The sequence below is a fragment of the Labeo rohita genome, chromosome 11 (assembly GCF_022985175.1).
Source record: "Labeo rohita strain BAU-BD-2019 chromosome 11, IGBB_LRoh.1.0, whole genome shotgun sequence".
NCBI lineage: Eukaryota > Metazoa > Chordata > Actinopteri > Cypriniformes > Cyprinidae > Labeo > Labeo rohita.
In genome coordinates, this window is record NC_066879.1 from 11957182 (window position 1) to 11984735 (window position 27554).

The 27554-nt window shown below is 35.3% G+C and overlaps 1 protein-coding gene across 2 annotated transcripts; it reads right to left on the reverse strand.

Annotated features, from left to right (window-relative positions):
- Positions 1–108: 108 nt before the first annotated feature.
- elmo2 (engulfment and cell motility 2) lies at positions 109–27244 on the reverse strand. 2 transcript variants are annotated; one of them, XM_051122872.1, is made up of 21 exons: positions 27012–27244; positions 23747–23838; positions 23369–23409; positions 20041–20113; positions 19638–19688; positions 19349–19518; positions 17270–17369; positions 15845–15990; positions 13730–13808; positions 13264–13314; positions 11305–11427; positions 10336–10455; positions 8931–9035; positions 8640–8748; positions 8138–8274; positions 7880–8043; positions 5693–5805; positions 5479–5586; positions 5306–5388; positions 4825–4902; positions 109–1539 (listed from the first exon to the last, which is right to left on the reverse strand). In XM_051122872.1, exons 2-21 carry the CDS (start codon positions 23831–23833, stop codon positions 1339–1341), a joined length of 2139 nt encoding a protein of 712 aa, XP_050978829.1. In that variant the 5' UTR covers positions 23834–23838; positions 27012–27244; the 3' UTR covers positions 109–1338. The 2 variants fall into 2 exon arrangements, with proteins under 2 accessions (XP_050978829.1, XP_050978828.1); XM_051122871.1 differs by having other exon boundaries at positions 15839–15990.
- Between the last annotated feature and the right edge of the window lie 310 nt (positions 27245–27554).

Below are 27554 nucleotides of genomic sequence, written 5' to 3' on the forward strand. Positions count from 1 at the left end.
ATTCAACATTTATATATTAATTGCCTTTTTCTGACACCTCCATTGCTAGTTTGCAAATATAGGTGTGTGGCAAAGCTCAGATGATTTATCAAATGAAAAATGTCAAGCTATGACTTAAACACATTTTATTATTGCACACAAATCCATAGCATTACTGTGATAAGGCAGTACAATATATACAGTTTATATACAGTGGCCTTCAGAAAGTATTCACACCCCTTTGTTACACCATCAAATTTTATGATTGAAATATTTTTTTCTTCCATCAATAACAATAAATTCAAAAATAAAAAGGGAATCAATACTTTCTGAATGCACTATATATTTATAATGTGTACAACATTTTAACCCAAATATTGATACCTGCCCACTAAAACATTCAGAAACTACCAGTAACATGAAGCAAATCTGATCAAATCATCACACCTCTGTCAGTAATCCATTTATGGGTTTGTTCTGTTTTCACACAGAATAACCTTATATTATGGCAAGCAAATATGAACGCACAGACAGAAGATAAACGTGTGTAAATATTTTCAGCTAAATGGACTGAGCAGTCATGTTTGAGTACTGTAACAAAGAAATCGCCAAATAAATGTCTAAATCAATGAACTCTTATGGCTATTATCACATACAGTTTCTGCAGGACTGTAGAGAGAGGCGATTTTTGAATGTTGCAGTCACAGGCCTTCATCCTGTTTGGTCTACGAGTCAGAATTCAACACAAGACGTTTCCATCTTGCACTCGCTTGCTTTCTTCCTCCGATTCATGCAAACTTTATGTGTTCTCAACATACTATATAGTGTCTTTCACATCAAGTACAAAAATATATTTCTATTGACAAAAGCAAACGTCAGTAAATATTAGTTATCTGCAGACAGGTCTGTGGGATGTACAAAGTTACTAACTGTTCAGTTGAGTTACTCATACAAGCATTTAACATCACATCACACATGGGAGTAGATGCCTTACAATGTCTAAACACACAATGATGTTTAAGATACTGTCTCCGGTTTCTCATTTAAAATCAAATACCTGAAGATTTTTCTTACAAGCATTGAAAAAAAGGACTGAAAAAATACTCTCGTAACCAAGACTAGTTCATTTTCAGGCACATACACTAGCATAAAGATGGAGTGTGTCATTTTTGCGCTTTCGTCCATGTTAAACTCAAACAGATCACTGTTTGAAAGGATCACAGTGTTTCACTCTTCAGCAAGTCAAACTACCAATATGACCGAATGTGAAACCATCTTAGTGACAGGCAAATGACACACTTCACCTCTGAAGAGTGAAAGACACAGAAAACACAAGCACTGACTGAAAGCACAGACGTCTCATCCGTAGTTGTATGTGAAGTTGTAAGTACTGGGCTCTTTGGGCACAGGGGGCGGAGCCTCAGGGATGGTGATGTTCTCCAGGTCAAGGAGGCGAAGCTTCATTTCCATGCTCATTAATGTGTCAAGGTCACTTCGTGTGAGATCGCTGCCCAGCTCCTTCCCCAAGAGCGCAGATAGTCCATCTGTCCAGATGCAGTACTGATTTACATAAACAAATGCAGCACAAATGTCACTCATCTTTCTACAAATAATACATTATTTCTAATTAAGTGTAAACTGTCATATTTAAACAACACAGTCTGCTGTAGTCTCTGTAAATCTGTGGACACACGGCTTTTAATGTTCCATTAAAGCCATGCTTAACTCAAGACGCAGTTATTATGGGCCAGTGATTGACAGAAGCTGTCATTTGAAACAAAGTTAACGGAAGTCTGCCATGACTCATTAAGTACGAAATTTGATGTTCAGGGTCTTTCCATTTGCATACTGTTTGTGAATATTTTTGTAATTCCGTTCTAGGATTGCACAGTTTTACTGTAATGTCACAGTTGAGTGCTAGTTTTGCAGACATGTGATCTTACATTTGCATTTAGTCATTTAGCAGACGCTTTAATCCAAATTGTGCAGACATACACAAATCATAGTAAATTTTGCCACAAGTGACCATCTCAGCATAACCTATGTAGGAGTGTGATACTCTAAAGCTTTGACAGGTTTTTAATATAGGTAAAGATGTAAAGACATGAAATACTGGGAGCTCACTGACAAACACATCAATGTCTGTGAATTTCTAGTGTAGGCCTGTAAATAGCATGTTTTGCTTTTTGCTCATAAATTGTAATTTTGATTTTTTTAACTGGTAGGGATGGGGAAATATGTACAAATAATTAAGAATTAACACACTGGCAACATGCAGTGAATATGTAACTAGCGATGTGAACAGGGCTCAACATGTGCACATATCAAACGTTATAGTCTGGGATCGACATTAACGCTTGTCCATTTGTCTGGGACAAGTGGATTTTTTTAAAGGGGCAAGTGAAAGAGTATTAGATTGTGGTATGCAGATATTTGTGTTGTGTGTGTGTGTGTGTGTGTACTTGTTCTTGCTACACTGTGGGGACCCAATGTCCCCACAAGGATAGTAAAACCTGAAATTTTTGACGTGGAAAAAAATAAAAATAAATAAAAATAGTAAATGATGTTTATCTGAAAATGTAACAATGCAAACATGTTTTCTGTAAGGGGTAAGTTTAGGGTTAGGGTTAGGGTTGGGTTAGGGGACAGACAATATTGTTTGCTCAGTATAAAAACTATAGAAGTCTATGAAAAGGCCCCACAATTCACAAAAACAAATGTGTGTGTGTGTGTTTGTGTGCTGCAGTTCTAAAAGTGTAATTTAATGTTATAATGAATAGTGATTCTCTCTCTCTGCTTGGACACAAAGACCTCTTAGCAAAGTTAATTCGTAGTCGAATTTGAGGTCACCAGGATTAATGGCACACATGAACTTTAATAATAACTTTCTAATTATTATTAGAATAATTCCTGGCCTGTCCCTGCTCTCTTGGCCGCATAGCAGACTCATTGTATGGCTGTGGTCCATCATACGAGTAAGAATAAACATTTTCAATTTCCTCAGCATTTGAACTGTCATTGCAATCCAGTCCCTCCTGTTACGTCACTTGGAGTTTTCTGAGTTTTTCAGATGCAAAAGTGAAATGTCTTCACAAAAATGACTCCAGAAGCCTCAGTACTTTAAAAGTAAATTTTAAAGAGAGCTTAAAGAGAGGAACTAAAATGTAGTTCCCACATTTTTTTTCTATCTATTGACTCACTGGGTCCCTAACCTGCAATATACTCTTTAAGACAGCTGCTATTGGCGGTGTTTGTGCATTTGGCATAACATTATGCAGCAATTTTGCAATTTTAATGTATTCATCCCTGGTGGAAAAAATGCTGGGATGCTGGTTAGGTATGTTTTGATGCTGATGATGTTTTTTCACCAGGGATGCTACTTCTGAGCTTTATTAATCAGCTTGTGTAAATGCATCTAAATGCCACTTCAGATGCAGCTTGTGTTTTCTCTGCAGTGCATTTTCTTGATATTAATTTAATTTAATTTGATTGGTAACAGCCCTATAGTGTCATATTATTCTAACTTATTTAGCATTTAAAGTGGAAAAATACCCCACAGGAGAGCAGAAAGAGATATTTCACACTAAATAATACACTAAATAACATGTGATATAATTATTATATTGGGTTTATGTGACTGCTGTTATTGTTTTTAGATTAAAAAGCATATCAGATTGATCACATTCTGTAATTGTTGTTAAAAAATTATATATATAAAACAAATAGAGAAATATAGAAAAAAAAAATGCACAAACAAAATGGAGACAACTATGAACACTGTCATTTGTGATTGCCGTTCGTCCCACAAACAATGACAAGTTGGGCATTAATGTGGAAATAAAATCCTGGCTGGTGGTCATTTGTTTCTTAACATTTTCATAGCTACTTAGTAACTTCTGCACTATGTCGAAGGGTGTAATGCCATGTGATTTTAATGTCATGGGCTTGTGGTCTTATTCTAGAAGAAATGACAAGAACACCATTATAACCTCGCTAGTGAGAAATGTCATGTAGCTTTTAAGCTGCTAAACTATTTTACTTATAGCTATTTTACCTATATATTTTTTTTTGCTGTTGTAAGCTTTTAAATAACTGAAATCGTTTGGCGAAGTGATATGGACATGTAATGCGGTCAGTTGTTTTATACCAAGACATTTAAAATAAGTAATTTTGGAGCTGTAATCATAATACATGACACAGTAAGACTGTGATATTTTGGTTTAAAGTTATACAGTCAAAATTTCATACTGGCTTATGCCTATTTTTAATAACAACGTGAGGGTGAGTAAATGATGACAGAATTTTTATTTTTACGTAAACTATCAACTAATGATGAACTATCAGCTAATAACAATGAACTAAACTAGACACAAGTGCAAATCAACTGTAACCAAGGAAACACATGAACAACAGAAAGAAACATGGGAAGTGAATATTACAACAGTGAAGCTAAATTAAAATAAGAGTCCTTGGAAAACACAACAACAAATCATATGTGACAACTACTATCTGTGCTATTAATGAGTAACATTTTTAATTCATTCACAGCCCTATTAACTACATTTTGAGCAGAGATCAACAACCCTGCTCCTGGAGAGTTACCGTCCTGCAGACTTCAGTTCCAACCCAGTTCCAACACACCTGTCTGTAATTATCAAGCAGCCCTGAACAACTTGATTAGCTGGTTTAGGCGACTTTGATTGGGGTTGGAGCTGAAATCTGCAGGAAGGTAGCTCTCTGAGAGCAGGGTGGAGAATCCTGAGAGAGTTTAGTGATTAACAAACTATTCTTGAACACCTGCATTTCTAACAGAACTGTGATTTAGGTGCTGTTTTTGAGACTCACCTCATATTTGTTGGGTGCCACAAAGTTGAGAGCCTCATCAGGATCATAGAGGATGGAAAATGCCAACTCTAATACTTCCTACAAACACAGCACCATTTAAACGCTTTAATGATACATATATAAAAAAAAACATACAGAATGTGTAATATTCTTTATGGTTTGTGTATTTTATATATTATACTACTTTAAAAAGTGAGCCAAACTAAACAATTCCCTAAGATGTTTAGGTCAAAGAGGAGAAAAACCTTGAGAGGAACCAGACTTGGGTGAAGGAACATATTTAGATAAAAATGCATGCAATATTACCATATTAACATGTTTGCTTTATACACGTATTATTTAATAATGATGATTAAGTCAGTGATTTTGGTGTGCAGCCTTTTAAAATACACATTAAATAACAGTATCATGTCAGATCTTTCTCTCTCTATGTCAGTTCTGTTCCATAGAGCACTCGTAAAGATGAAGTAAGTGGTTTTACCTTGTTCTGTTTGAGCGCGCTCTTCTCTTTCATGTGCGGACAGTCTTTCCCTGTTAGCACTGCTTTAATGTCCGACACAGGAACTGTGGGTCATTGACAGTAAGTTTGAATACACTGCCCAATACATGATGTGAATAATATTCAGTGGTTTTATATCAGATAAGTGCACTTACTCTTATCAGTGAGCAGTTCAAACGGCACTTCACCCTGTGGAGTCTCGTCCAGATCTCCGTAGTGAAGGACCTTGTGATTTAATGACAGACGGCAGAACCAGAACTTCTCTGTGAGAAGAACCAAACATCATTAGACACTCCAACAAGAAGAGACTCACATTACAGACAAATACCGCAGAAGCGGCTGTCGCAGGCAGATGTGAGGTTGTGGCACCTTGTCTCCGTCTGTTGCCGAGTTTGCGAAAGCAGCTTCCCTCACAAAGACGATTGAGTCGCTGCTGTTTGATCAGTTCCAGAATCTCCGGCTGGATCCGCTCACGCAGTTCACTGACAATCAAGAAGGAAACATACTTGGGACCAGCTATTCCTCATGCTCAGATAAACTCATATATGGACAACAAAACCAGTCTTAAGTAGCACTGGCATATTTGTAGCAATAGCCAAAAATACATTGTATGGGTCAAAAATATAGATTTTTCTTTTATGGCAGAAATCATTAGGATATAAAGTAAAGATCATGTTCCATAAAGATATTCTGTAAATTTCCTACTATAACTACATCAAAACTTAATTTTTTATTAGTAATATGCATTGCTAAGAACTTCATTTGGACAACGTTAAAGGTAATTTTCTCAATATTTTGATTTTTTCACCCTCAGATTCCAGAGTTTCAAATAGTTGTACCTCGGCCAAATATTGCCATATCATAACATACATCAATGGAAAGCTTTTTTATTCAGCGTAAATCTCAATATCAGAAAACTGACTCTTATGACTGGTTTTGTGGTCCAGGGTCACATATGAGCATTTGGATTTGTGGGTCACTCTTCCTCAGTATTTTTGTCCTGTTTTCCAGCTCAAATGTCTAAAGATTCTTAAATCAAGATACATTTACTAGAAAAGCAAAATGATAGAAGATAGTAAGTCTTGTTTTCTGTGTAACTGGTCAAAATTAAGTTTGAGATTAAAACAAGAACACATTTCTGCCAATTGGCTCAGAAAACTCAACTCACCTAAGTAATTTTAATAACCCACCGACAAATATTTGTTCTTGCTTTAAGAATAAACATTTTGTTCAATTTCTCAGAAAACAAGACTTAATTTCTTTATTTTGCTGTGGTATCTTGAATTAAAGGTGAAGTTCACTTCCAGAACAAAAATTTACAGATAATGTACTCACCTCGTTGTCATCCAAGATGTTCATGCCTTTATTTCTGCAGTCATAAAGAAATTATGTTTTTTTAGGAAATTTTTTTAGGAATTTGAATGGCCAAAATGCTGTTTCAGTGCAGCTTCAAAGGGCTCTAAACAATCCCAGCTAAGAAATAAGGGTCTTATCTAGTGAAACGATCTGTCATTTTAAAAAAAAAAAAAAAAAAAATTATATACTTTTAACCTCAAATGCTCATCTTGTCTAGCTCTGCGATGCACATGCATACTCTGTGTAATCCGGGTCAATACAGTTAGGGTACGTCAAAAAACTCCCATCTCATTTTCTCCTCCAACTTTAAAGTTGTCCTACATCGCTGTTTTACCTTTTTTTGTGAAGGGTGTTTAACCTTTTTTGCGTGGTCATTTTGTAAACACTGGGTCGGTACTTCTGCAGTGATGTAGGATGGTATTGAAGTTGGAGGAGAAAAAGAGATGGGAGCTTTTCGACATACCCTAAGTGTATTGACCCGGATTACACAGAGTACGCATGTGCATGGTAGAGCTAGACAAGACAAGCATTTGAGGTTAAAAAGTTTATATATATATTTATTTTTTTTAGAAAATGACCGATCGTTTCATTAGGTAAGACCCTTCTTCCTCGGCTGGAATGTTTAGAGCCCTCTGAAGCCTCATTTAAACTGCATTTTGGACGTTCAAACTTGTGGGCACCATAGAAGTCCACTAGATGGAGATAATTCCTGAAATGTTTTCCTCAAAAAACATAATTCATTTACTACTGAAGAAAAAAAGGCATGAACATTTTGGATGACAATGGGGTAAGTACATTATCTGTAAACTTTTGTTCTGGAAGTGAACTTCCCTTTTAAGGATGTTTAGATATTTGTACTGGAAAACAAAAAGACAATGAAAGAACATCAATTTTGAAGTGCATGCAAGATTTAATGCCATGGGTTTATGAATTTAATATTTTCTGCTCTGATTTAAGACCTTTTTATAGCCTTAAATTGCAATGGACCTTTTGAAGAACCACAGAAATCCTGTAATGAGAAACTGTACATATAAGCGTCTAACTTTATATTTCATAATCATAAAGACTTATAATTTTGTTTAATTTCCTTCAAAAGACATCAGATGCATTAGTGGTTTATAACTACATAATTGACTGATGAAGAGATTCTTGATCTTGAATAAATGAGTCTGCTTAATAATGAAGAAGCTCTTGACTTACATTATAGGAGGTGACTGGAAGTCGTCCTGACTCATTCTCTCTGACTGACGTAGACGCAGGATCTCTGAGTAGCTCAAACTGCGCAGTTTGACCCGCAGCTGCTCCAGAGATGGCGGTTTCATGGCCAGAGCTCTAGTGATCTGTTCCCGCACCACTGTCATCACCTACATTAACACACAGAGAGTGTTCACTTAACACACACACATAAAACAGTCTGTACTCTAGTAGACCCTCTCACTAACACTAACTAACACAAACCTTGTTGAAATCTTCTGCAGTGGCCCTCATTTCTTTCCATGTCTTATTGAGCAGCTGTATGCAGACGCAGAAGAACTCTTCCCAGGCACGCTCGTGGGTAAAAAACATGGGATGGAAGTCGTTACACCCTTCATTCGCTGCAGAGACAAGACAAGTTTACGTACACATTTCCACAAGTCTCTCTCTGACTGTCACAGTAGAGACTTAATGTTTTACTTTAGCTAAAATAAACTTTTGCTGAAATGAAATATATATATATATGAAAAGAAATTCCATCTCAGCTAGTTGGCCAACGCAACATTTCTTATTTTTATTTACTTCCACTGGGGTTGTATAGATTAAAGTCATGATGGCTGTAGAATGAATGAATGATGAGAGAACGTTCATTTTTAGGTGGAAATCACTCTGGATCTCCTCTAAAGCTGCTCTAATGGAGCTTCCGAACACAGTCCAACTCATTCATCAGTGAAATGAGGAATCAAAGACATTACAGAACACTTACGCAGTTCTCCAACCTGTAGAATATCACACAGCATGCGTGTAAGCTCAATGGCAGAGCGACCAAATGGACACTCGTGTTTGTCTTCACGACTGCTGTTTTCTAGAACAATCTGAAAAACAAAAGCACAGTATGTACAGGCCACTGACGTGTATTTTTGCCATTTAATTATTATTATATGTTTTTTATCAGTAGGGATTAGGGAAGGTGAAAAAGCATAAGTTCTGACTCTATTTAAACAGACGCACTGTAGTGTGCTGGTAATGTTACCCAGGAACTCAAGTGTGTTCTTACTCTGATATATGTGTCCTGATGCACTTTGGCGAGGTAAAGCATGTTGTCTAGTGCCAACATTCCTGGGGGTGTCTGAGTGAAATCCATGGCAGGATTCACAGGATTCTGTGCACAGTACACATATCAGCACATCAATATCACCAATTATCACCATCATCCAATCATCACATCACATTAGCACATCACCATCATCATCATTAAACCGATCACACCATCACATCACTTTCACTGATCATCAAACCATCATCACACCACACACATCATCACATCATATTCACTGATTATCATTAAACGCTCAGATCACACATATTATTACATCACCCTCACTGAAGCAGCATTAAATCCCCATCATCGCATCACACACATCATCACATCACCATCACTCAAGCATCATTAAACCATAACCACATCACACACATCATCACTATTACTATTACTGATCAACATTAAACCATCATCACATCACACACAAGCACAATACTATCACTGATCATCATTTAACTAGCATCACACACATCATTATCACTGATCATCATTAAACCATCATCCATCACACACGAGCACATCATTATCACAGATCATCATTATACCATCATCACATCACACACATCATCACATCACTATTGCTGATCATCATTAAACCATCATCACATCACACACATTATTAGTATCACTATCACTGATCATCATTATACCATCATCACATCAGACACATCATCACACCACTATTGCTGATCATCATTAAACCATCATCACATCACACAGAAGCACATTACTATCACTGATCATCATTAAACTATCACATCACACACATCATCATATCACTATCACTGATCATCATTAAACCATCATCCCATCACACATGAGCACATCATCACTCATCATCATTATACCATCATCACATCACACACAAGCACATCATTACTGATCATCATTATATGATCATCACATCGCTATTGCTGATCATCATTAAACTATCATCACATCACTATTAATGATCATCATTTAACTATCATCATATCACGTATGAGCACATCATCATCACTGATCATCATTAAACCATCATCACATTACACACATCATCAGTATCACTATCACTGATCATCATTATACCATCATCACATCACTATTGCTGGTCATCATTAAACCATCATCACATCACACACATGAGCACATCACTATCACTGATCATCATTAAACTATCATCACATCACACACATCATCACATCACTATCACTGATCATCATTTAACCATCATCGTATCACATACGAGCACATCATTATCACTGATCATCATTAAACCATCATCACATCACACACATCAGCACATCACTATCACTGATTCATCATTCAGTCATTTTGAAATTATCACAGGTTATTACATAAGCAAACTGTCATCACTCACAGTGAAGCCCAGCATCTTGTAATCTTTAGTGTAGATGGCTTTCCTCTTTTCTGTTCCACTGGGATCATTGTCTCCATCAAAAGCAATTCTTCTGAGTTCAAAGATTATATCCCTTTGTGTCTAATAATAAGGGGTCAGAGGTCAGAATATAACAATATATAATTTTATATTTTGTTCAATAATTCAAGCTGTCTGAATTAGGTAAAAGAACAACTTTCCTAAGTATCTTGGTAAATGCTGAAGACAAGTCAGCAATGTTTTGCATTTTATATCTGAAATTTCATGTAAGGGATATTCTACAGTAAGTCAGTCAGTCAAGTTCCATCAATACCATTGTTCAGCAGTTCACTGTTTCCCAAAATTGTACTTCTACCAAATATTACAAACAGCATCATAAAGTTGTGAAGATGGAACTGCAGCTTTCTACATGTGGTAAGAACCATAATTTCTTCATTAGATGTAAATATACAACTTGCTCTATTCTCATACTATGGATATCTGCACATGACATGCAGAAAAAAATCATGAGCATGAATTAAAAAATAATTTAATAATCTGTTGTAGTTAAAATGTAAGCATGTCTATTGTTTATTAATTACCTCTAACAACTAATTAATAACTAATTAATCTAACTAAATGCGGGTCAGTGTTTGTTTTCTCTTGACCGTGTGAAGCTTGCCACAGACAAAGTTCAACACTCCAGACTAGTCTACTAAAAACTCCTAATTTTTTTGGATCTTTAATCAGTCTTTGTTTTATGCGTCTATCAAAAAAAAGATACAAACTGCCCATTAATGTTTCATTCTGCAGTGCAAACACACTTTTGCTCTGCATAAATGACAATAAATAAACCCAATAAATTAACCCAGTAAATAAATTTATTCACTTGAACCACGTATTCTGTTCCCTCCATTAATCTTAATGCCAAGTCAATAATTTTCAGACATAAAGTAATTGTTAATCACTTGCCTGGTCATTGGGGTCCATTTTGGTCATCATGCGTTCCTCTAGAAGGTTGAAGGTCAAAACCTGCAGCACGTACAGCTGATGTGCCATTTCAGCTTTGACTGGTCGATTCCCCCGGATGATGTGCTAGAAGACAAGATTAAAAGAATAGACTGTCAATGCTGCTGCTCACAGGTGTGTTTCCACTCATTATCACACTTCTCCTGAAGATCTATAAACAGATGTTTCTATACACACATCTGCTGGGAGGAAGTTCTGTGGAAAAGATGGATCTGATCTGTCTTCATTAATAATGAAAAGCTGTGGACACAATTTCTGCAGCTGACCTAACTGCATATGCATTTGTATGACTTCTCCCTTCAGACATAACATTTAGAAGGAGAAAATTTAAATTAATCATGCAAGGTGATTTTCTAAAGTTTGCACTGGTTAGTTTACTGGTACAACCGCAATTCCAGAAAAGTTAGGACATTTCGTGAAGTGCCATAAAATCAAGAATATTTTATCTGTTCTTCTCTTTAACTCTTATTTAATTGACTAAAGTACAAATTAAAAAAATCCAGTGTTTCCAAATTTAGATTTTCATGACTGCAACATACTCCAAAAAAGTTGGTATGTTTAACACTGTGCCACACCAACTTTCCTTTTAATTTTAATGCTTAATTGTTTGGGAATTGAGGATACTAATACTTCAAGTTTCAAGCAAAATTGTTGTCCAGTCTGGCCTGATAAAAACTGCAGATGCTCAGCAGTCTGTGGTAGTCTTTTTCATGACTGGTCATATATTTTCCAAATTAGACAGATCTGGACTGCAGGCAGGCCAGTGTAGCACATTCAGTCTGCGTCTACAAAACCATGCTGTTGTAGCACATGTAGAATGAGACCTGGCATTGTCTTGATCTAATAATTAAGAACTTCCCATGAAAGACGTAGTGTCCCAAAATCCCAAAACATGCCTCCATTTCAATGGTACCTTTGCACATATTCCAGTCACCAATGCCATTTGTTCTGCTGCACCTATTTTCATTTCACCTGCTTACAGTGAACTGTTTCAAAACCATGTAATTTGGATATTCTATACCCTTTTCACATTTATTTTGCCTCTGCTTCAACTTTTTGGAGGGTGTTGCAGCCATCAAAATCAAAATTTGTTTATATTTACAAAATAAAATTAAAAGTTGGCCAATGAAAACACTGGAAATATTTTCTTTGTACTTTAGTCAAATGAATAAAGGTCAAAGAGAATGAACAGATAACATGTTCTTGATTTTATAGCATTTCACGAAATGTCCCAACCCATTTTGCACCAGTGTTATTAGTCAGTCACCAGCACTTGATTATCATCTGCTCTGCTCATTTGCTACCCTAAGCTAATTAGCGCTGCTCTTAGTAGATTGTGTTGGTTATTATGGAAATGATCAGAGTCTGTGTTCTTTAATTTACTTATTGTCAGTAGCTCAGAACTTTCCATTCCCATCCACGCTTACAGGGGATGATAGCACTCTCACGCTACTTTGCCCTTTAGTAAATCTAAATTAATCTAGAACTTTTTTCATGAGATTTTGAAGGCCTACTTTCAGTTTCACAGTAATGATTATAAAAAGGACAGTCTAAAATAAAGTGTTTAATTACTACACTGTTCAATTAAAAATTTTTACAAACAATTACAAAAATATAAGACATTTAAACGTCTGACAAGCCAAATGAACCATCATCACTTAAATGACTGTAAAATATATTGTGATAAATTGAGACTATTATGATTTGTCCGTTTGTGGTGGTGCGTGATCTCCATAATGACAATAAATAAAGAAATAAACAAATAAACATTAATGTTTCTTGACAGGATTAACAGAATATGAGAAAATGCTTAAACATATTGCTAAATGAAACATTTAGCAACTCCATCGGAATGTGTTTAGCAACTAATAGAATATGAGTAACAAAGAAATTTACACTTACATTGAGTATGATGCCACGGAGGTGTTTCTGCGCCAGTGTACTTGCCATTTCCTGCCATAAACAAACACACAGAGTCAGACAAAACAATCACAAACATCAGCGGGGATCTGAATGTCTAAGCTAGACTATCACCACAAACACACAGCACAAACAGAAACACATTAATGAATACACAATGAATAATTGAGTGAGAATGTTTTGAGAGCATCCAACAAATTTATTGAGGGAATAAATCAATGACTCCTTCATTAAAAAAATCATGTGTTTCATTCCTGAATGAACCTGCATTTTTGAACAAATATCAGGACTAATAAAATGATACTTGACCAATTAGATGCTGTTGTATACAAATAAATAAGTGTTACTTTGTGTGGCATTTTCCTACAATTCTGTTTTTTGCATGCTTTTTGGACCTTTAAAGCACCAATGATTCGGTTTGTATGTGTGAGTGTGTGTGTGAGTTCACCTGACGTCTGTCCTCTGGGGTTTTGAGGAACAGGGCATTGATGAGAGCGATGGCATACGTCTGGATCTCCTGATTGGACCTGCAGGGTTGATGGTACACACACAGTTAGAGGTATCTTGCTCTTGGATTCCAACACTTCTGCACTCTAGATCATGTGTCACTGTCTCATGTCTCCAGCAGACTGGAGCTACTCAACCTCAGGAGACAAGAGGGCCACGTTCAACGCTGCCACTATCACTGAAGGTACAAAACGAGTGATGTGCTCTTGAGGTAAATAATTAAAAGGGTCATGAAATACAGAATCAAAATTATATGAATGATATAAGATGGTACTCTAAAATACAAACATATTGCAAGTTTAAAATATGAATTATTTTCTATCCTACTGAAACGGTTCTAAAAGGAGTGTTCTGAACAATGCATGTCTGTTTATCAATCAAAGGAGCAATACTGCTGTTGGATAAAGATGTTGAGTAAGACCGGCAAACTCTGATGAAGGCAGATAAAGACATGAATCTAATTGTGGTTTAATAAAGAACAAAACAACAACAACCAGAATTATGGAGAACAAGAACAAAGTAAACAGGAACAATAGCATTCTTTGCATACAACATCTGACAAAGCCATCTTGGTCAAAAATGAGATAATGATACTGAGTGAATGCTCCTGACACATAGTATATGTCCATCAAATACGTGTACTTCAAACTCGCTAAATTCCAGCCTCAACCCAATCAGAAGTACCAGTACTTACATAGAAACCTATACAAAGTAGCCAGAAAGAAATGCTAATTTTAAAGAAAAACATCCGATGGATTTAGAGGTTTTTGTATCTGAACTCATATACACAGGCTAACAAGCTAACAAGACTCACTTGATAATCAATACTACAAGAAACACTACAAACAGCACAGCAAACAGGAAGCATAACAAACGTCCTCAGACAACACACATGGAACATATAACACAGAAGCTATTCTGTGAGTGGATGTAAAAACTGCACCACCGCTTTGCATAACCTTCCTAAAACATTAGAAATGCATGACTGAAGTTCATTTTTAATGACATGCCTGAGAGACTTCACAACGGACTGTTTCCTGAATCATTATTAAACATGCTGCCATTTCCTTAAACATCTTTTATTGAAAGATACTCAGTTCCAAGCATTTTGTCCTCAGAGCTCAGTACACTGAACACCAAGCATATTACTGTATGAGCGTTGCTAATACAATCAGTACATTCGACCAGGGTTGCCAGGTTTTCACAAAAAACCCCGCCCAACTGCTACTCAAAACTAGCCCCAAAATAGCCCAATCGCGTTTTGAAGTACAGTTCAGTTTAATTTTATTTATTAAAGCACATTTAAAAACAACCGTGGTTGACCAAAGTGCTTAACAATGTCTGGAAATAAAAATTGCGTTCCGTGGAGCAAAATACACGTTTTTTGATGTGGTTCCTCTGGTAAAATTAGTATTCCAGCGGCTAAATATTACGTAATTGGGGTCAACCTGTGGCAACAGTGTTAAAGTGTAAAAAAAAAATGCAGACTTGGCAACACTGATAACAACGTATGACAAATAATAAAAGCACATTTTAAAACAATATGCTGAAAATTAAGCAATTAAGCAAATTAAGCAAAAATACAGCAATCGTTGTAGTTGTGTTTTTTCATTTTCTTCTGTTTTGGGTTCAAAAATATACGGAAGCCATCTTGATTATCAAAACATGACACGCTGTAAAAAATGGGGCGTTGATGCGGTGTAATGAGGTTAACCAATCACAGCAGTGGGCATTTACTTCAGTTTCTGCAAGAGCCTCTTCAAATTGAGTGTTTTTCACAGATAGTGAAAATGAGGATGGAAAATTATCATTTTATATCTGACCTTGAGAAACATATAAAAACCTGAAACTGCATTTAATGACCCCTTTAACTGCCTAATAGTCCTGTGATATTTTACTCTGGGTGTCCAATCACAGCTAGGCCCACCAGAGGTCAGATACGCCCCGTCCTCCTGTGAGTAAATGGCCGTGTGTGCATGCGTGCAGGAGAGAGAGGCACGTGACCTGCACTGCGGTGAGTGTGCGTGTGTGTGTGCGTGTATGTGCTCACACTTGCAGGTGTGCGATGAGCTGTGCCACAGTGATCTCCTGCGCCACACGCTGGTACAGGCTGTGGCTGTTCAGCACCATGCTCTCCAGGATGGCTAGTGAGCGCTGCAGAATGGACACGTCCACCATGGGCTGGTTCACGTAACCTGCAATCTGTCACACACCACACATCAATCACATCACTGACATCATTAGCTCCAATCTACCACACAATCTAACTAAACACTGACAACAAATCCCTCTTCAAACTTAATTTTCTTCTGGGGTCAGTAAGATTTTGTAATTTTTTGAAAGGTCTCTTCTGCTCAGCAAGGCTGCATTTATTTGATCAAACATACAGTAAAAACAGTAATATTGTAAAATATTATTACAATTACGGTAAAACTTTACAATAAGGTTCATTAGTTAACATTAGTTAACATGAACTAAGAAGGAACAATACGTCTACAGCAGCTATTAATCTTAGTTAACGTTAATTTCAGTGTTTACAAATGCATTATTAAAATCACAAGTTGTATTCGTTAACATTAGTTAATGCACGGTGAACTAATATGAACAAAGAATAAACTGTATTTGTATTAACTTACATTAACAAAGATTAATAAATAGTGTAATAAATGTATAGGTAATATATTAACTAAGAAAAAAGAGTTACCACAGTTTTTACCACAGTTTTTTCTATGTGAATATATTGTAAAATGCAATTTATTGCTGTGATCAAAGCTGAATTTTCAGTATCATTACTTCAGTCTTCAGTGTCACATGATCCTTCAGAAATCATTCTAATATGCTGATTTGCTGCTCAAGAAACATTTCTGATTATTATCAATGTTGAAAACAAGTTGTGCTGCCGAATATTTTTTGTGAAAACCGTGATTCATTTTATTTTTCAGGATTCTTTGATGAACAGAAAGTTCAAAAGAACTGCATTTATTTGAAATAGAAATCTTTTGTAACACTGTAAATGTCTTTACTGTCATTTTCTTGACAGTTTTTGCTAAATAAATATTGTAGTGACTAAAAACTTAGAATAGTATTGTATATACAAATTATTTGTTTGACTGACTTACTAACTAGTTTCAAATTACTAGTTACATACAGTGATTGCGAACTTTAACTACAGCAGCAGCAGTGATCCCAGAATCCCCATCAATGCATTAGACAATCAACATCTGTTCATCATCTATAAAATATTTTTTTTTCCATGCAAAAGGTCAATTAAAGCGCTGAATGCATTCAATTAAATAATGAAATAATGCATGTACTGAAGAAATACACATGCTTTTTTCTTTCCTTTTTCAAAAATGTTTAAAGTCAAACCCTTTCAATTTGTATTTACTCCCAGTGAAGTGAATAAAATGTTTTTTTTTTAATCAAAGTGGTTGAGAAAGGCTTACTTAGAAATAGATGGCCTGTTATATGTTTTACTTGCCTGTTTGATGAAGGAGATAGATATCAGATCCCAGGACACAATTCCATGATCCATGAGCTCCAGAAACGCTGTGAGAGTGAAGGCCAACATCTCTCCAAAACTACACACATAAAAGACAAATCACCGTACAGCAGGTGTGACAGTATTTGAACCCACACCTCTCTGAAACTTATAGACTGCAACAAATTACAAGGGCACAAAAATAGGGTATGCAAGATATGCAAGGCAGAGAAGCACCACATGGCCACAGGTCCCAAAATTATACTTTACCTTTTAAGATTAAAAATAACTACAAGCTCAATTTTATGGGTAATTGACAAATAGCCAGTTAAAAAACACTTTTTTTTGTAAAAGACCATTTTTGAAGAAGCAATTCATGTATTTATGAAGTGTGAAGAAAGTATCTTTGAGAAAATATAAAGGTTGTTTTTTTGTTTTTTTGTTACATTTTACTGAACTGTACCATACATTTGTCCTATGGTGTGACATAGCAAAAATTAAAAAAAGAAAAGAAAAAAAAAACTCTTAATAATCTACAAATAGCAAGAGACAGATTTATCTTCATTGTAAGACACTTATTTTCATATGGTGTTATTTATTTAATATAAAATTATAATGAACATAATTTTTTCCCCATGACTTGTTGGACAATTTCAAGACAAACTTTGCTGTCATTTGTTTTAAAACTGCTAAAAAATTATACCATTTTAAGATGACTGATATTTATACCTCTCCTATTGCAATACTAAGATATTTAAGATATTTTTGAGATAATAATATTTTGAGACAAATCTGTGGTTCTTTTATGTGTGTCACCATAGGACATTAAGTCACACCACAGGACATTACATCACACTAAAGGACAGAAATGGTAGTTATTAAAGTATTTCTATTTAATTTTGAACATGTCAAAGGAGAAAGTTTAATTTTGATACAAACAACATCAACATGATTAAAAAAAATAAATAAATAATAAAAAAATAATAATAATAATAATTTTCCTCAACAAAATTCAGTCTCTTAGTCAATCAGTATGTTACTCAAACTCTTCTAGCCCCGCTGCTGCACAGCTAAATATGATTGATATTCAAACTACATTCATTAAGATGTAAATTAATTTTTTTAAAACTATAAAGAGTATACCAACTCTTTTTAGGGGATTATTTTGATTCTGTTTACTTTCTGCATCGTTCTCTTAGAATCTCGTCCCTTCTGGCTGATCCCTGTTAATTTTTTGTCTATATTTCTGTGTCCACTAACTTCTTTTCCTCAATTCTTTCTTTTTCAAAAACAAAGTATCACATTTTACACTTATATTCATGACACTTTATAACAGTACAAGTTACATAAAGTTTTTAAGTAAAAAATGTAATTTAGGGGTGTCACACCAAAGGACAACAAAACGTAACACTTTTGTAGTTGTTCCAAACAATTCTGTGCACGTCATTGGGCTTCACAAGGGAGCTTCAGTAACATGATCACGAATGTGGTCCTTCAACTTATTTAAGTTTTTCTGGAATTGGCCGATTTAAAATCAGGAAATGGTGTCACACCACAGGACGTGGTTTTCAGAGACATAATGTATCAAGTTGCTACGTTTTCAGAAATATATGGATGAAAAAAATTATTGCCATTTACCATAATAGACACTTGTACAATTATTCCAGTGGTATTTATTAACAATTTTATGATTTTTTTTTTTTTAATTTACAAAAGTTGTAATTTTTTGAACCATGCTTGAGACAGTCACACCATAGGACAATTTTGACATTTGGCTCAAAAAACAAAAAACAAAACAAAACAAATAAAAAAAACAACCAATAACACTGCAGCTTTTATAACAACAAGTCTTGTAGGACAAAGAAATGTTTAACGATTTACTGCATTTTAAATAACGACAATATTAATTGTATTCATTTTTATCTTGTGGGACAGTGATAATACCACAACGATATATATGTGTTGTAGTATTTTTAAGATTGGCTCTTAACGTGATTGAAGAGCTTGTATGAGCTGTGCCTCAGTCAAACCCAATATGGACAGTTGCAAACCCCTCACAAATATATGCAGGATACGTACTGCGTGCCGCTCTCCACCAGCCGTGCCAGCGTCACCAGACCTTCCATGTTGATGAACTCTGTGGCGAACGTGGGGTCAGCAGAGAGTTTGGCCAGCTCTTTCAAAGCCTCCAGACGGGCGTCAATCCCATGAGACTGGATGCGCTCCAGCAGCTGTCGAGCAGCTCGCATCTAACACAGCAAAACACCACACACTTTTAGGCTAGTTAGCATCAGGCCTACATCAAGTCTACACACTGCTGATCTTGGGCAAAATCTGCAGATTGGGTTGTGATTGTGGTCAGACTTACAGGAGAGATGGCCAGCCTGAGGATGGTTCCATTTTTAATTTCACAGCGGCTCTGAAATGCATAGACACATCAATTAAACAACTGCAACACCTCACTAGAGCTTTGTTTATCTGTAAAGATCTGGCTTCATGCACAGAGTCAAAAAACTTTCCTTGGTTACAATATTTATATGCTATGAAATACAGATATATATATATTGAGAAAGCATATTATGTTTTGATTGTTGTAGTTTTATTGTATTGATTATGTAGTTACCAATGTGAAAAAGAATTAATAAACATTGGTGAAATGTCTGTTCTGCATATCAGATATCAGATACTTAAGCATAAATCTGTATGGATTTTTAAACATGACTATCAGTGGAGCTCCGGTCCATGATGATTTCTCTAAATGAGAGTCTGACCTGTTCTGTGATGTAGAGCTGTGGCCCGTCAGCGTAACGCAGGGCGAACTGCTCTGAACCTGACAGAGACCATCTAAAACAAACACAACACTTATATCATTAGCCATTAATTATTTGAGAAAATCAACTCAAAAGATATGAAGTCTTAAACAGCACATTATAAGGGCAGAGTTTGAACATTTATTCAAACGCGCATTCAACAATTAAAAAATATATGTCATATTACATATTGTCAAAATAATATTTGTTGTTTAAAAAATGTAAAAGCTGAGATTTCACTTTACATAAATTAATCTTAATTAATATGTAAAAAAAAAAAAAATGTGCTTGACAATTTTACATAAACAGCATAACAGTCTATGGAAGCTCACTGGAAGCCACGTCACAATTTTGATTCTTTTTTTCTTAGCTTTTTCTCAGAATTATGCATTTTTCTCCTAGAATATTTATTAATGCCCTTTTATATACCAGTATTGGTTTACATCACATTATAGATGTTTTTCCTGGGAATAGTAAAAAAAAACAATGGCAAACTAAAATTGTAACATCTAAATTAACTGGTTTTATTGAGGACAAAAATATTAAAATCACCTTTAATTATTTATTTATTCATTCATTCATTCATTCAGAACTGAAAGCTCTTGCAATATATCAGAATTGCAAGAACTATAAATTCAAAAATGCCTGAATTGGGAGATGAAACATTGCAATTACCTTTTTATTGTTTATTTTGTGGCAGAAACAAAAAAAGTTGCCAGATGTAATGTCAGAATTCTGTATTTAAATTTTGCAATTCTAAATCTTTTGAACTGTGAATTCATATTTTTAAATTCTGTTTGTATCTCACAATTCTGACTTTTTTCTTACAATAGTAAGTTTATATCTTTGATATATAAAATAAAAACGTGATTTTGACCTTTTATCTCATAATTCTAAGAAAAATAAAAAGGCACAATCGGATTTCACAAACATCACAAACGGCTGTCTGAGGGTAGGACTGCTTTACGATGAGCAGGATGCATAAGAACCATAGTGTGTCTGTGTCTCACCAAATCAGATTAAAGGCTGTTTTCTTATATTAGCTTGACTGTTTCTAAAAGTGTTTTACACAGATTCATTCATTTGATATTAATCATATGATGATCTGAGTGGCAACCTGCAATTGTTATCTTAGGGCAGAATCATGAAGAGACATAAGAAATTTAAGTTGTTGCTATTTTCCATCTTATTGGGACTTAAATATTACAATTTCATTATTATTATTATTATTTTTAAACTTGACTTTTATTATGTCTATATCCCCAGGCTTTGGTGGATAACAGAATTGATAAACAGAACACTTGTTAATTAATGCTTGTTACAACATGGTTGTAATTTCTAAACGCTTTGAAATACAGACCTAAGGTTGGTCTCTTTTTAAAGAAGACACAAAGCAGATTTTTGATGAAGTGAAAGCCTTTCAAAAAAAGAAAGTAAAAACGTTACAGAAGTTTAAGTATACAGATTTTTTTTTTTTTTTTATTTTTACTCCATATAAAATAAATGCACTAAAAAATAAATGCACATGAAAAAATGGTGCACTCTAAAATTGCTATAAAATCAAATGTCTAACTAAGTTATGTACCAAATTTGAAGTTGATATCACAAAAATTGTGGTTCCTGTGAGATTGTGTTTGGGCACTATACCAAGAACAACCACTGGGTTACACCCAAACTCTATTAAATATTTTTTTTTGATGCAGTTTTCTGTCACAAATCAATCATTCTCTGTCACAATATCACTTCTATTACAATACAGTCACCAAATACGGAACCTTGACTGTCAGACCTTTCCAGCGGTACAGTGGCATGCAAAAGTTTGGGAATCCCTTGCAGAATCTGTGAAAATGTGAATAATTTTAACAAAATAAGAGAGAAAATAATATTTTTTTATTTAGTACTGTTCTGAGTAAGATATTTTCTTTTTGAATTTGAAGATCAAGGTAAATTGTACTTTGTGTATACATATATATTAACAAAATTAGAAAAATGTTCATCCTGTTTAAAAGTTTTCACCCCCGGCCCTTTGTGCATTGTATTGTATTTCCTTCTATATGAATCTTTTTTAATAGCTGTGTTTAAGACCCTCAATTATCCTCAGTGTGAAAAGATGATGCTGGAAAACTGAAGATTCTGCAGGACCTGGAGGATTTTTCTAAAGAACAGTGCTCAGTTTAACTGTTCAGAACAAACAATGGATTCATGAACAACCATCACAAAACAGATGGGGATCATCCAGGTAACCACACACAGTATTAAGAACTAAGGGTTCCCAAACTTTTGAAGGGTTTTTTTTTAATCATTTCAGCTATTTTTTGTCTTGTGGACTATGTGTAAACATCTTTTATGTAAAATATCTTACTCAGGATAGTACTAAATACATTTTTGTTTAGCTAAAATTATTAGCATTTTCACAAATTCTGCAAGGGGTTCCCAAACTTTCACATGCCACTGTACGTGTTTTGTCAAGACTACAAAAAGATTTGACTTTCTGAAACACAAGCCACAAAAAGCAGAGTATATATGTGTTTTTATATCTTGATTTATACCCCTAAAGGGCGACGAATCCCCTGAGATACAAACATTTAGAGACAGATTACAAAAAAAGTATCCGTTTAATTCATATAATTTCAACTTAAACCTAATAAGCTAACGCTGAACAGGTACTGTAAGTCCCCTCCAACGTGTAAATATGTGAACTACATCAACTTTTATCAGAGGGTGAGTAGATTTCCCATCACAGGTGGCCATGCAGTTTTAAATGCTGCAAGTGAGCTAAAACAAAGAATGTATGAACAAAGTCAATATATATCTAAATATTCACAACATGTAACCAAGAAACGAGTCTTACACTTTCCCTACCTCTCCCCACAGCCTCTCAAATGCTTGTATTCTCCAGGATATGTCGCTTCTTTTAGGGTTACTTCTGCCTGATTTAACCCATTAGATTCAGTGATATTAAATAATATGTTGACCATTTTTCTGTGCATATTATACATATTATTTCATTTCTGCAACTACACTGTAATATAAACCAACACTAGGACACAAAACGATCTCATGAATATAGTCATTGAATGATGTAACAGAAGATGGAGGCTGATGGCAATGAGTGAAATCACACTACAACAATAAAACGAGTGAGTGAGTGAGTGAGTGAGCTCAGGTCGGGTCAGGTCATCTGTCTGGGGTTTGGGTCGTTCAGACCTCTATGAAAAAGTTTTGTGTGCTCAGATGGATGCCAGTGTGAATTCAGTGTTTAAGAGGACAGATAAGGAGACTGACTTACCCATCACACACTTCTCTAATGATGGACGTCAGTGGCTTCTTCTGCAACACACACAAATACATTACACACTCTCTACTGTGAATCTCAAACAGCACATACATTTTCTCCACACTAACACTACAGTAATTGCAGTTATTGTTTGTACCAATAAATAAATGTCCTTCAAAGTTTTACTATCTCTAAGTCATTTATTCTGGTGGCTGATAACTGTATTTAAAACAGTATGTTCATATTAAATATCACAATGACACATTTTTTGTGAGAAAAGGAAAAACTTTATGCGCTTTGAGAAGAGAAAAATATCAGCAAGTCAACAAAAGCACTAGTTCAATAGCATCTATGTGTTAGTTATACTAGTGTATGAGTAATAAACAATACCTGGTCAATTTCAATGAGTTGAGCGTTTGCACCAGGCCACTCAATGGCCACCTTCACGATGTCTGATGGAGGCGGCATGGCAGGCATCGGCCCTGACAGCAAAAACACACACCATCAGCTCACATATTAACGCCACGCATGTCTCATAACAGTCTGTGTCTCTGATCACATATTTAATCAAAAGCGACATGTTTCCAACATATTTACACATCACAAGAATCACTGCGCTGTTGTTTTCTAGTGGTCGTATCACTCTCAGCTCTCCCATTTGTAGTCAATGCATCACTTCCCTGCTCATCTGCATATCTGTCACTTCTCCAGCAGTCGCCAAGCCTCACAAAAACTGAATGACGCCCGGTGGCTTTGTGGCTGTGAATCGCTGTCAGTGTGAACGGTGCTCATATCAGTATGCCACACACTCACTCCAACACTTCGAGAAGTCAATGACTTTGACATGTTTTCTTGCAGAAATGCAAACAGATTTCCAGAGTAGCTGATGTTATAGCAAAGATTAATCTTTTTCTAACTTTGAATCTTTATCTATATTTATCTAAACACTCAAGTTATGCTGTTTGTCATGAGCTGACAAAATTACATTTTTAATTAAGTGTGAAAGGTATTGAGTGACACAAAAGTATTGTAATTAAAGAAAGAGCACTGCATCTTATTTCATCTTAAGATGATTCTTAAATATGTTGACTTAATGTGTTAACAGAATAATATTGTGTTAAACTGCCAAGCAGTGTTGGGAAGGTTACTTTGGAAATGTAATAGGTTACAGATTACAAGTTACTTTGTTTGAAATGTAATAGGTAGTGTAACTTTTCTATTACTTTTTTCATTATTACTTTTAATTACTTTTTGATTACTTTTCTAAATTTCTAATATTTTCAACTGTTAATCATTTTGAAACATTTAAACCAGGCAGAGTTAATCTTACAGTAGCACTCAACACTGATTACTGTCAGACTTTCAAAATACTTCATCACTTGAATTAAGATTATAATAAGTAAGGGACAACATACATCTTTATTTTGTGATAACAACTGGCTGAATGCACTTTATCTCACTTATTACACAGCTGCTTGATATATTATTTAGATGTTTCGTGGCAAAATTATTAGACACAAAACATTGATCTGAGTTGAAATATTTGAAAGCAAAGCTTCCACAAAGAAATCAGTTGCTAGCAAATGGCATGTTCAAACTAGACATTTTAGGTATACAGTGCAGTCATACCAGTTTCTTACACAACATTCCACCACAGAAATAATTAAGTAGTAGTACTAGTTTGTTAGTTATCTTATAATCCATTACAATGTACAAAAAAAAAAAAAAAAAAAAAAATGGCAGCAGCTGCATTTGTATGAAACAAGAGCAAGTCCACGATACCAGGATGACAGAATTAAGAAATAGAAATTGTACACATAATATTGAATTAAGCTTTAATATTTTATTAGCTAACCAAACGCAAGGCTTCCGCCAAGAAAAACTATCAAGCATATAGCACTGACTCAAGTTGCCCCGAATAAGTCTGAGCTGTGTAATAATTTAATTTAAAGCACAGCCACCACAAATTCAGACTTTTTTTTTAGCTTTTTATGCCTTTTATTGTTATAGGACAGTAGAGAGATGACAGGAAAGAGTTGGGAGGAGAGAGGGGAGCGGGATCGGCAAAGGACCTCAACATGGGAATCGAACTCGGGTCACCGTGAGCGCAGTTGCGCTATATGTCATAACAAGATCATAACATAAATAACATTATAACAAGAAATAGTTTAATAGCTATGATACTGGGTTTGAAATCAAATGTTTGCATAGTTATGACAGAAAACACTAGCATCTAACAATGCCTTGGAAAAAACAATCTTAAAAAATAAAGCTTATGCATAGAACCAAATAGGAAATAAAACAGTTATCGAATAAGCATGTGTCCTATTCTGTGTCCTAAACTCCTGAAACACTGGTGTCTCATTTTAGAGCAGTCAATACAATTTATGAAAGAAGTCAATTAAATCTGTAAGTGGGGGTGGGTGTGTGAAAAAAATCAGATGAAATCCCCTTTGTAATCACTGGCATTTTTCAAAAGTAACTGTAATTTAATTACATATTTTTTCTCAGTAACTGTAACTAATTACAATTACATTTATTTTGTAATTAAATTACGTAATTCCGTTACATGTAATTAGTTACTCCCCAACACTGCTCCCAAGGCAGTTTACAGCAGAATAATATTGCAGTTGTTTAACTGCCAAGAAAAATACACATCAGGTTGCATATATGTTTTGTTAATCTCAGTTTAATTTTCAAACTCTAGTAAAATAGCGTCTTGAAGCGCTTCTCAGACAGTGATTTCAGCAGTGACTGTCAGCAGCAAACTATCCCAAATTACTAAACTAATCATGAATTTGAATAAAATGTTAGTAAATGACAGTAACAAACAGGTGCATTTGCTGTTTCAACTACTCACTCAGGTTAGTCTACTTGGCATTCGCCAAAGAAATTTTAAGAGAAACATCTGAGACACATTGACACCACTGAAACATTTACATTTAATCATTTAGCAGATGCTTTCATCCAAAGCATTTATTTCCTGAGTAAAATTACCATGGTCACTAAACACACAGTATTCTGAGTTGGAATGTTTCTGTCATAGATTCCATTTCCTCTAACGTCACAACTAACCTGCCAACTAACGTCACAACTAACCTGGTTAGTACCATTAGTGTGTGTGTTTTTTTTTTTTTTTTTTTTTTTTTTTATTTTTATTTCTTTAAATACACCGCATATCAAAAAGATCTTTAGCGCTGTATGAATAGCGCTGCTGTTTGATGGTGTCACACAGTAATGTTGATGAGTTCAGTTCAACACATATGGAGAACATGTCAAGTAAAGATGAAAGACTGAACGTGACGTTTAAACGGCGAGGACACAATCACACAATGACACTCAATGACACTTACGTGACACTAGCACACATGAACGTTATTAAACGTGTCCAGATCGGATGATGAGTGTTGATATAATGCAAATTAAAATCGCACCGCTTTCGGCCGCGTTCACACGCGTCGCGTTTAAAGAGCGACGCGTTTAACTCCGCAATCATCGCAGATGCATCGATCATAAAATATCAAAATGAGATAAATCTGCACAGAATCGACAGCTGAAATGTATGTAAATAGCGCGCGCATTATTGAGACACCGCTGTCATACAGTATGTGAGTGTGTTTGTCATGTTTATGATTCATTAGCGCTATGTTCTTACCCCAAAACGAGCGATAAAACAGCGATGTTGTGCTCGGTGTGAGCTGCTGTTCAGATGGAGGCTGATGGGCGGAGTTTACGCCATCACATCTTCTTCATCACCACGACCACACTCTTCTTCATTCTGAAAATCACATTCATCTGTTATAAACCTGATCGAGGATCCGCACTATATAATCCAGTACAGAGAACGATTTAATCGGTCTAACTGTAGGTCAGTGATTCAGCCCTCCGTTTGATCCCGCCCACACCTTACATCATCCAATCCCCACGCGAGATGCAGTGATTGATGTGGGATCGATGCGACCAAGCCCCGCCCTATGATTCACTGCAGCAGCAGCAGACATCATCAGATCTGTTAACGACTACAAGACCAGTTAACTCGAGACAGGTGGGTAGAGTAGATACTGAACTAGAAGAGTACTGGAAGTATCAGCACTAATACTAATAATGACTTACTTAAGATTCTGATGACATGGAACATCATACACTACTGCTGAGATGCTGCTGCACTACATAACTGCTGAAAAATAAATGTAGTACA